Source organism: Chlamydotis macqueenii, chromosome 16, assembly GCF_036417535.1.
Source record: "Chlamydotis macqueenii isolate bChlMac1 chromosome 16, bChlMac1.mat, whole genome shotgun sequence".
Taxonomy (NCBI): Eukaryota; Metazoa; Chordata; class Aves; order Otidiformes; family Otididae; genus Chlamydotis; species Chlamydotis macqueenii.
This window is the reverse complement of record NC_141571.1, coordinates 7796027-7808440: the sequence shown is the minus strand read 5'-3', so window position 1 is coordinate 7808440 and position 12414 is coordinate 7796027. Positions and strand designations below refer to the sequence as shown.

General features: G+C 36.6%; 1 protein-coding gene across 1 annotated transcript in view; it reads right to left on the bottom strand.

Moving 5' to 3' along the window:
* The window catches only part of SLC9A8 (solute carrier family 9 member A8), a 31152-nt gene that overhangs the window by 9032 nt on the left and 9706 nt on the right, over positions 1-12414 (bottom strand). The window contains exons 4-10 of the mRNA XM_086761061.1: positions 11612-11670; positions 8004-8087; positions 6970-7071; positions 6239-6273; positions 5013-5156; positions 3582-3720; positions 1620-1725 (exon numbers count right to left, since the gene is read on the bottom strand). Of these exons, the coding sequence (XP_086617187.1) occupies positions 1620-1725; positions 3582-3720; positions 5013-5156; positions 6239-6273; positions 6970-7071; positions 8004-8087; positions 11612-11670 (669 nt within the window). The remainder of the gene's footprint in view (positions 1-1619; positions 1726-3581; positions 3721-5012; positions 5157-6238; positions 6274-6969; positions 7072-8003; positions 8088-11611; positions 11671-12414) is intronic.

The window sequence follows — 12414 nt, the reverse complement described above, 5'->3', positions numbered from 1 at the left end:
AAATTGACAATACAACCCAGAAGAAATTAACTGCACTGTAGGTCTTGAGAGGACAGGATGACATGTGGGAGTATGCCTGCTTTGCCCAAAACAAAGGAAGTTTAAAAGGCTGGGAGTATTTGGCTGGAGCTACGTGCCCAGGAGTGGCCCTGGTGAACACAACTGGAAGGATTAGAATAGCTGAGTTACACTCAAAAGAATCCTTTGTCTGAAACACAGAGGTGACCTGACTAAGGTCATTTGAAGTTTCTATTTCTCAACAAGTCATTCTTGAAGGCACCTGAGCAAACTAGAGAGGTTGTCTTCAGAAATAATATGACAAAGAACCTTTATCATCCCGAGAGCAACTCACTAGGAATCTTACTGTAAATTCTTTTTCATTGTATACCAACATACAGGTGTGTTGGCTATACAATGCAATCGCACTGTAATTCTGTAATGTTTTATTATAATTTTTATATTCATAAGCAATATAAATTAGAAGTAGAAAAGGCCATATGCTGAGACCATCAGCTATAATCTCTGCACAAGGCAAAACCTGTTTTTACAGTAATACAACATATCAAACTACTTGCTCAGGCTTCATATAGTTTCATTCTCCTGCATATGTGTTGGCCTATACACACCTACAGAGTAGTTCTGGATGCAAGTGGGCAGAATGGAATCTTTGCATTAGGATTAAATATGTTGATTGTGTAACTACCATGATTATAAGCCACGTCTTCATATATACAAAAAAAATACAACTCCACCAACATGAGTGAAGGTATGCTGATACACAATGCTACAGATCTATTCCAAAATATTCACATTAGCTCACATGTAGATTTCCAGAAAGTCTGATCTCACACCTGCAGATCATTCACAAGAAATCTAGTCCTGCTACTACTCCTCACAAACTTGTAACATTCTTACACAGTCCAAGTTGTAGAGCAAATATATCTTTGAATGCACTTAAAAAGAAAGAAGGAGGAAGAAAAAAAAAAAAAAAGAACCAAACAGATTCCTTAGCTTCTTGAATTACACTAACTTTGAGAAATGAGTTAAGAAGCTGACTGTCCTAAAAAACCCCTTAAATCGGCAGACGTCAGAGACACTGGGCATTCAGCAGAACTGGACCCTGTCTTTGTACTTAATTCTACAGAATGACGGAAGAAGTTCACCTGTAAGCCTTTTCTCCCAACCTTTGGCAAAACTTCTATGCAGTATTCAGAGATCTATACAATAGTCAGTAGTTTCAGCTGTTTTCCCCAATGGCACTGAAGGACAAGCAGAAAAATGTCTACAGGGTAGTAGGCTGGACATCATCTAAGTTAGCTAACGTGGCTGAGATACACAGTGTGCAGCTGAAATGTTAATTCTCTTAGGCAGAGCTAACTGGGGAGAATACTGGTATTTACAATGGCTAACTAATGCTTACGAAAACTGCAATTACCTTTTCTATACTTTTATAACATGAAGTAGAGAATAAGTTTTTCTTTAAAGAAAGTCAAAGTTAAAAGCAAGAGCACAGGTTAAATGAGAAAACATGTAAAAAACCAGAGGCTCTCTTAGACACAAATAATACCTACTCCCCAAATTTATCAAAGAAACTTGCACATACTGATTTTGCTACTCACCTGAGAGTGAGATACCTTCTGCAAGTCCATAAGGAAGGTAAGCAAAGATAATCATCATCCCAAACTCTAGGGAGGGCGTCTTCCTTAAATCAATGTGCTTTAGCACGTACACATGAAAATGTTATGGAACAAGTAAGTCAAAATAAATTAAAAGAAAAATGTAAATCTGTGTAATTCCATTACAAAACAATGATCATGCTTAATGTACTTATCTACTAAATAGCTAATAAAGTCTACACACTGGCCTTTGACTTGAGTATGGAAAAATGAATCATTTCTTAGGAGGAGTGTTTCTTATAGAAGCTATTGCTGGTAGAAGTCTATCAGAATGGACAGACCGAGAGACAGAAAAGACCTGCTACTGATGTACCTATACGGTACTGATAACAACATGCCAAATTGTTTGTTTGGATCTAGAAGAGCCATTTCGCTACATGTTCAGTCTTTGAAATCTCTGCTCCAAAACTACTGCAGAGAATCCACAGAGAATCATTAGTTAGGGCTATTCTAAAAATAGGAGAAGAAACAGCAAATTAAAATTAAGATAGCTCTCATATATATTTTAACAAAAATAATGTACTTTTGATACTCAAGATATTTAAAACTTACTTTACGTTTGTAGTTATAAGTGTGGACATTTGTCAAAGGCTGCAAGTTCTGCTTTGCATCTCATGTACAGTTCTGTAGTAGAGCTGCCAAATGCAAGCAGATTTTGTCTCAGACATTGTTATCTGCCACACCAAGCATGGAAGCAATCTCCTCTGTTCAGTCACTAGACTTCTACTTACTTTCAAACGGACATGACAGATCTGCAGTAATATTAACAGTAAGGAATATTCCTTCAATCACATCCTTGCTTTAACGCTTAAAATATTCCACCTACCACCTTTGTTAAAATTCAGAGGATTAGATGCCTGTGATGTGGAAGTTCACATTCCTACTGCGTCATGAACCAGCAACAACTTTCAATTGCATTTATCTGCTGGCAACTAATAAGAGATTTCCTTTGCTGCATTGAAATTTTGCATGCTTAGGGTAAATCCAGTACTTTGAGGCACAAATAACTGTAATAGGGCAAATAAGCTGCTTTTCTCTTAATATCATCTATATATCAGTGAAAGAAGTGTTGAACATTGGCTCCCTCTGTTGTTGTGACGTATGGAAAAATTTAAAAGTTCATGGAATCAGGCTAACGAAGGAAGAGAGGAAATATGTCTGTATTTAATCAAACACTCCGTTCTTGTTATTTACAAACAAAAGCGCTTAACAGTATGTCCCAGATGACATGAATAACTATGGTACAAGCCTAGCACAAAAGACTACCTACAGTGAAGTCAGCATTAACATTAAAAAAGCTCTGAAAAGTAACAAAGGTGTCTGACTTGCAACAAACATCTTTCTTATCTCAGCAGAGAAGCTTCTGGGTTGTTTAGCAACCAATTCATGGAAGTGGAAGAGGCAAAATATAACTCAACGTAAAGCCAAATAGAACAGTAGCGGTGTTCAGCTGCCTGAATACGATACATAGGGACAAATGAGCTGGTCTGACTCAAAAGCCCTCGGGAAAAACAGCTTTTTTTTTTAAATTAACTGCTTTACGTATGTGAAAAAGGAGCCATATGCTTGTAAAAATAGACCAGTATTGAAATGGAATTAATGTATTTTGAATTTACAAAACAATTACCATATTTTATAACACTCCAATGCATGTAATATAAGCTACTATGCAGCATTTCAGACCTTAATTATGTTCATAAAAATTTGATGCAACTTTTTAATACACACCCATGCACACTAGCAGAACAACAAAATGAGCATGAGAAAATACTCAGCCAACAAAATAATGTCTGATAAGAAATACCTCCTACGAAATGCTGGAGAAGGTGGGAAAGAAAAATACTACTAGAATGCTTAAGTTCACCAATTTATACATGCATATCCCCAAAATTAAAAAAAGGATATTAATGCAGAAATAAGACCAGTAAGCGTGCCAAGCGCTGCAGAGCCGAAGAACATCTTGAGAAAGTATCCCAGTGCCTGTAGAAAGGTTTGCCATCCACTTACATCTGACATATTTTCTCTTGTCAAACCTTCTGCTGTGCTAGATACAATTGAAAAATAAATAAAAAGAAATGGTTATAAATTCTAAGCCTGGATCCAAAAATACCAAATATCTTTCGATAATAACAACAAAAAAAGACCTCAATTTCTTTGTTGCTACCACTCTTAAAAGGCTTTTACTGTGATACATATAACAAGAGGAATGTCAAAAGATGTTAAATCAAGTCTTAGTGTAATCCCCAAAGGGAAACCTAATTCTGCTAAAAATCTGGAAATCCAGCATTGCTCTTCTGAAGAAGCCCCAGAATGGCATAAATAGGCTACGATAATACCCAGTATGAAAAAACAATTTTCAAACTTTGAAAAGGAAAACACATTTTGCAGTGGTACAAATTCTGGGCATGAAAAAGAAGAGAGACAGATCATGTGATCCTCAGAGAAGAACAGACGAACAGAAAGACCTCTCATCAAATATTTAAGTGTGGATGAGAGATAAGAAGGTCACTGAAGAAAAAAAAGCTCTTAGGAGGAAAGGGGACAAATCTCTTTGAATTTCAGGACTATATTTTGTAAAAATCCATGCAAAGAAGACATGGATTCTAACTAGTGTTCCTTTTGACTGCTGTTAGTCTTCATGGTCTTCCACAAAAGAACCATGACTATATTAAAAGCAATTAGTTCATTGCAAAATTACTCTAATTTCACTACCTCCTTAGTATATCTACTCCTTCTATACATTCATAGTCACATCTGTTGACTTCAGCAATAACATGAAGATTTATCTTTATTTTTCTTAACTCTTTCAGCCCCAAAGAATTATCATGGGCAAAGGATAAGGTTCTTGTGTGTTCTTCCCCTGTGATAGCCCCAACAGAAATATAAGACTATTGTATGGATGTTGATGTATCTTCCCCTCAACTGAAGTGTCACTCTGGGTATAAGCCAATGATACAGGAGACAGAGCTGTGTATTTGGCATGGTAAATATTTTTGTGCAAGCCTGAAAGGACACACGTTGGTTTTCTGTTGTCAGGACCCTTAGATGGAAAGAGAGCTGGTAAACGTATGGACTTAGAAAGCAATCAGTTATCTGGGGTCAGTGAGATAAGGCACTGAGGTAGTGGTAATAAGACATCCATTTACCGTCTTCTGCCTATGCAGTTTCTGTTATGGATTGCTTTTAACAAAGAAGGATCATACAAAATTCAGCTTTACACCAGAAATACATTATTTGTTCCACATGGAGATGTAAGAATGTGTATCTGAATAACCAAATAACAGGAAATAATGTGGTTGCTGTTTCCATAAACACATGTAGTTCAAATGCACTTACTTGGTCAAGACAATAGAGACTGCATCATTGAGAATGCTTTCTCCAAAAACCAACATGTTAAGTACAGGATCCACGTTGAGGGCATTGAAAATGGCAATAGTAGCTACAGGGTCAACTGCAGATATTAAAGAGCCAAATGCAAAACTGGGAAAACACAAAACAAAAAAAGAAAAGTAAATGAAAGAAAAATATATACATAGTAAACTTATATGAACAACTACTAACAAAGCTGTTATGCGTTACAGTTTCTACACAGTGAAGTGTTATGCTCTCTTCTCATCATAAGAACTTGAAGTGACAAAAGGGAAATTTTTGTTTTTCATTTACTGATACACCAAAGAGAAAAGCTGTTGTCCCGCTGGAAGAGATGTTGGAGAAATATCTATCTATCAGGTCTTAACAACAGCATCAATATCTTACTTCAACTAAATAAGAAAAAGTCAGAGGAATGGGAAATGAAACAATTTTACACACACTCAAACTATGTATCATACATGCATAGTGTTACCTGTTCAGGAGTACTAGAGAGGAACATTTAAAGGGAACTGCTAAAACTTCATTACTTTGGAATTCAAAGATAGACAACACAGAGGCAATGGAACTGCTCAGCTGTGTAAAGTCAAACACTGTAACTAAGTAAGGAAGATTTTTTGCTGTTCATGCATGGTTTACTTGTTATGTTTCTTGCTTGCCATCCATTTTATTTATGGATTTTAACAGAGAACTGCTGTATTGGCTATACAATAAACAAACAAACAAACATCCCAAATAAACCAGGAATGAACTTTATTTAATGGTAGAGTGGTGTACTCCTAAAAAACTGATTAGATCCTTTGCCAAGTTCTTGAAAAATCTACATTGTTGATACTGAAAACCTAATTCTATCTTTTAAGAGAATATCTGCACAGGAAGTTATACTCTTATCATATATACTAATCATACCAACTAATCAAAGTTTATACATTTTAACTTTAAAGGTTAGCTTAAAAACCCAGTATCTTTTCTGTCTAGAAAAATCACTGAGCACAGAATACAATTTGGAAATAAAGGTGTAATAAATAGGGTTTAGAAGTGTTCCACCTATTTATTAGTTTCATACACCATGTTGAATCTAAGCAATCTAAACAATAACCAGAAGAGCTGGCCAGCTCCAGTGCATTTCCCATACACAGCTATCTTGAAGAATGCTTCATTTCATATACTATACCATTACCCAAAAAGCTTACCTGTCTGTCATGTTGAGTTTATAAATTACATCAGCCTGAAAGAATAGGTAAAACATAAAAAGATCACAATCAACTGTCTTTGTCTGCTGTTTTTAAAAATGAAACTATTCATCAAATCCTACGTTCGTTACCATGAAAAAAATCACAGTAGTGATGTTACCCAGTCTAACACTGCTCTCCAACAATGATCTACTGCTACAATTCTGGTCAGGCAAAATTAGGGAAGACCAGATGAAACTGGAACACACACAGGTGAGTAAAGTAACTAAGGCATTCAAAAGAATGGAGTCTGAGAGGCAAAGAGGAAACTAGGGATTGTTTGGCCTACCAGAATGAAGTCTGAGAGAAAATATAATTATCTATTTCCTTTTCTAATCAATGGGGAAACACCAAAGCAGAGAAGCAAAAAAAAAATTACAGACAGAAGAATAAATAAATTTAATACTGGAAATTAGAAGATGGCTCTAGAGAATACAGGTTTTGGAACAGCCTTCCGATAGGAAGATTGAGTAAGTAACAAAAAAAGGGAAACTCAGCTCAAGTCTTAATTGATTTTAACATGGAGCATGCTATGTCTATGGATGAGGTTATGCAACATTGCCTCTGTGATAGCAAAGAACTGGACTTTGTGACCCAGGAATGCACCCTCACTATGTTTGTCTGCTCTTGAAAAATGCACTTTCAAAAAGCAAGCCAGATAACCTTAAGTGCTTCAAAGCAGTTATTCTTACCTGGCCCAGAAAATAAATTCCTCCACCTACAATGAAAGCTGATATTGCAGTGCCAAATACAGAAAACAGAGTGATGGAACCGATGTTCTGAAAAAAATTACCCTGGAACACAATAATAAAGTAGGTAAATCAGTGAAAATTATCTGAGGGAAAAGTCACATTTGTGTTTGCAGTTGAATTAGATTCTGATTCACAAATGGGTTTCCGATAGCAAAGCTTCATTAGTTTGTTTGCAGGTACCCCAGGACACACACCATCTGCCCAAAGAGCTTGCTCTCTTGAGGACAACAGCAAATCCCTCTGATACCCAGGACAGGAGGTCAGTCTAGTACCCTAGCAACAAACCAGTCCTCTGACAAACAGCTGGATATTCGCCAGCACTTTGACACATTCCTCACCTGACAGAACTGCCAATCAATCCATCTGTTGTAGACAGGGCATGTGAAAAAGGCTTGTAGACTTCCCAGTTGCTAGTCCATTTCTTAGGTTGTGATTTTGTATGAAAAAAATCTTCAGTGACAGTAGAAATTCACAGTATTGCTGTCACCCATGGCTCACCCCCTCCCCTGCAGCACAGCTCAAGCAGAAAGGCAGCACAAGGGAGGACCAGAAACGCTTCAGCCAGGAGCTCACTGTGAGCAACGACTGGAAACACAGGCTGCAAGGCAAAGGCTGAAAACCCTTGTAAACATTTTTCTCTCCTTAGTTAAGGTGACCCCACCTTTCCCTCTCTTTCCAATTTTAGCTCCTTCACATCAGCCCTTGTACAGCTCTGACGAGGTAAGAAACCTCTCCAACAAAGGAAAGCAACCTCTGCAGACTACGTAACAGCATGCCAACATTCAGTTAGCAGTAACAAGCTACATTCCCTGCATTGTGGGTTGAAGAGTCTTAAGTTTTGCATTCTCAATTCCCTGATGATTAGTATGATGGAATTTAATGCAATTATTCTAAACTTCATGAAGATAACTGAAAGCAGAATGTTTTCCAAACAAAACCTCAACACGGAAATTGAGTGTCTGTCAGCGACTAACCTTGTGCAAGGAATATCCAGATTCAAATATAATAGGTGGAAGCAAAAGCAGAAAAAACATATTTGGACGAAACATTTCTTCTTCCTGCAAAAAAAAAAAAAAAAAAAAAAAAGAAAAGTAGTATAATTTCAAGGATATCATAATTATTGAAATAACATCAAATCTTCCAAAAGGGAAATGATTTAAAAATAAAACAAAAATTGTTGGAAAATTAAAATGGCATTAAACTTTCTCCCTTCTTATTACAAAATAAAAGACTGAAGAATAGTAAACTACTCCAGGGCTGCTACTTCTATTGGGGTTTTTTAAACCAGTGATAGAAATTCAGCTGTTACTTATTTAAAATTACCATCTCCAAATAAGCTGCACAGATAGTAAGTTCTTTATGGCAAAGGAAAAGTCTTTCTGTTTCCACAAAAAGTATTCTCATTTTACCCCACAGTCTCAAAATCTGTAAAGACTGTTAAGGAACAGCAATCTCTTGGCCACTGGTTTGAACAGAATCGAGGTTAACCGCAAGCAAGCACAGTTTCACTAGAAAATTCATCACCTGACATGAAGAAATCAGATCATCACCTTAGTACACTTGCAAGTGAACAGGCTCAAGTTATATACCACTCTTAGGAGTCTGAGGCTTGATTCTTCCTGGCAAATATAACTTATGACTGTAATTTAATGGTATTATTCTGACAGTTCCTTTTTACCATCAGAATGATATAAATGAACCTTACTGTGAAGCAAGATGTTATTTTTTGGTGACCCTACTCTTTGTCGCCTATCTCATCCCTTGGCTAACACTGCTTTACAGACTTACACCCACAAACTGGCGTGCTGTTATTTTTCCTGCTGGCAGACTAAGTACTGAAGGTAAATCAATAAGGGCTGAACGTGCCTCTCTCGCCCTTTACCCACCAGGCTCCCTCCCAGTTCCCACAGTTCTGAATACAGCAGAACTTGTCACCTTTGTAAGTGATGCTTAATTTGTTTAAATCCAGGTTAAAAAGCTGATTGACTGTTCTGTTAAAACACCAGCTTACAAAAAAGAAGTACTCATCTCTTTAAAGTCTCATTCCTGTCTGTACCAGCGATAATCATCTTAAAGGATTTGGGTGACTTAGAAAATAAAACTCATCCTTTATACTGAAATGCTCCAGTCCATTATTCTGCATGTACGTTTCCATACATTGATGGCTAACACTACCTAGCTTCTGGCAATACAGTACCTGCGCTAGAACAAAAAACCCCCATACCTTATTAATTATGCCGTTTAAAAGCCCCTGAAAGCAGAGCTGGATGAGGAGGTGAGAAATAATTAACAAGAAAGACTGCATTTGTGCTGCATTGAAGCAGAGACCAGAAACTAAAATATGAGCACTGTAATTATCAGCCACGCGAGGCAGCAAGAATCACCGGCAAGTACAAGTGCACTACGACTTAATAAGGCATGATGGTAAGAAATTATATTATGAAGTTCTTAGGGCAGGTATATGATCCCAAATTTGCTTTGTGCATGGATATAGCCCACAGTTAAACATTCCATATCAGATAAACAAAAATTCTCTAGTAAATGTAAAACCATTTAAGATCATTTTATAAAGTACATAATAATAATCGATTAGAACACTTCACATCTGAAATTATGATAGCCTATGTTAAAACCTGAGCTTTAATACGGTGAAAGTAACTTAAATAAGCAACTAATAACGTGATGCCTGTGACCCTTTACCTTAGCTGATAATGTGAGTGACTGGACACAACATCCCCAGTGCTTCCCAAGATCTGACCAGTGCTTACCAGAAATAACTATGATGTAATTCACCAGCTATGATCAATATTTCCTATGTTTATAGAATTAGTGCTCAAATCAGAGCATACTTTTTTCTTCTTACATATGTGATCTTCTTCAGATTATTTTATTTAACCAATAAGAAGCTATTTCAAAATACTGATTTTTTGGTTGGTTAACTGACTTCCAATTTTTAGTCAAACGCAGTTGACATGAAAAAAACACTAACTAGTGCACCACCCACTGTTTTACTGTAAACAGTAAAAATGAAATATCACAACATGAATCTTGAACTATGTAATTGCTTAAATGAACGTAGACATAATTAGTGTAGTTAGCTGACAAAAAAAAAAAGTGTAACATCTAATTTAAAAGCTAGTCCTTATTGAAAATCTATGCATTTTAATCTATTTCAACTAAGGAGAAAAAAAATCTTTTAGGGAATAACTGCCAAGAAATACTAAGCTGCAAGCTAGGATTAAAATTCACTACTCAGACCAAGATTTTCAGCTTGCTAATATAAATCCTGTTTAAAACTGGCGATTCAAATCACTGTGACTTCAAACAGTTCGCTGATCTAATCCTAATAAACTGCTTGAGCCTACAAAACAAAATCACAATGTAAATACTGCAAGATTTTAAATTAAAGCAGTAACAGGGAAGAGTTCATTGCTTTGATGATATGGATAAACTGTAGCAGGCAAAATCCTTGCTTCACTGTAGACTTCACCTGTTGGAGACACTTCTGCCAGGATTCTCCCTCCTTTGGGAAGCCTCTGTAACTCCACACACGCACCGATAAGACCTCACAGCTTAACATACTAATTCAGGTTGGAGGGGATCTCTGGAGGTCTCTGACCCAAGCCCCTACTCCAAGCCCCCCAAAGCAAGGCCAATCAGAGCAACTTCAGCTGCTCAAGGCTTTATCCAGCCAAGTTTTTAATATCTTTGTGAATGGAGATTTCCACAATCTCTCTGGTCACATGTTTCTATGTTTGGTTGCCATCACTGTTAACATTTTCTTCTTACTATCTAAGTCTGTAAAGCACCGGGCACAACAACAAGGACAACCTCCTGCACAGAAGCTTCGCCTGTATTTTCTACTGGAAATAAAGCTCAAATCACGTTTCCATTGTCTCAGCCAGCATGAAAAATACTGCTGCTTCAGGCACGCTGGTTTTGGTAGTCTTTCCACAAGACGCAATGGAGTACCCAAGAAATACGCCATGCTGAACGGATTGCTTTGTGAACTGTCTGTTCTCAGCACCACAATTTGTGGCGTTTTTAAGTATAAGTAAATAAAATAAGCAGACAGCATGACTTTCAGCACAGCTATTCTGAAGAAGTGCTTCTTTTTACCTCTGTGAAATCTACGTCAACATCTTCAGGTAAAACATGTTACTTTACAACCAATCAAAATACATTTTTTTTTTCTACGAAAACACCTACAAAATTAACTCAAAAAAAAGGAAGAGGACTAAATACAGCCAAAAAGGGTACAAGACAAAGAACTGAATTGCTATATTTTTTACTGCAACTGATCCGGAAGATGTTCAGTACCTTCTTTGACCATGTATCTAACAGGAACAGATCTGGTACGGTAAAAAGAGTTCCTCAGGGGAAAAAAAAACATTGTGTAAAAAATCTTCAGCAGGATCAGGACCTCAAATGGGTTGTATTATATTAAAAACTCCCAAACTTTGTCATCAAGTATAAAGTACATAAGTTTTTGGAAATTACATCTAAGGAAACTAATATAACAGTCTTATTCTAAACATTTAAGGATTGTTCCACAACTGAAAATTAATTGCTTCAAATATACCTTCCAGTTGGCCAGCTTCTGAGCCTCTATGATTTTTATAAAAGCTCCCATAAGGATACCTAGGAGAGAATGAAATAACATTCTGAAATTTTCAAAAAACACATCACTGTTTCCATTAACTGTTTACTGACTCTTAGTTAACAAAGTTTTAAAAGTGAAAACAAGGCAAAACATAAAGCAGCAGGTCTTTCATTCCTAAATCACAAGAACACAAAGTGGTTTTGGGTCCAATATATGACAGTTTCCAGCATGTTACATAATTACATAGCTTCCCTACACAAAAACTTGTCACTTGGGATCTGCAAATATGGAATATGCATATTGACACCACGGTGCTCATTGGTTCATGAAGGTAACAGGTTTAACTACTCAAAAACGCTTCTCATCTAAGCTGCATTCAAATAAAATTCAGCCTTTCTTGCTAAAGAATCAGGAAGTTATGAATTAGGTATCTGTGTGATAGCACAAAAACTTCATGTAACTTCAACGTTATTTGCAGTGTTAACACTTAAGTGAAAACAGTCTTCTCTATGGAAAGGAATTTTGCCTCCATGAAATCATAGCACTTACTGGCAATGAAGTATGCAACAAATTCTGATCAGGGTGGAGACACTGTCAGAACTATTTCCCAAATGAATTACACATAAGTCAGTCATGTAGAAATACTAAGTTGAGTATAAAAGAATTTCATCAAGGGTGCTGCAAACTCAATGACTAAAGTTTATTGTGTTCTTCCCTCCTATATATCTTCAAACAGATAAGACAGAAAACTCCAAACTAACAAAATTCCTTCTGGAAGTCAT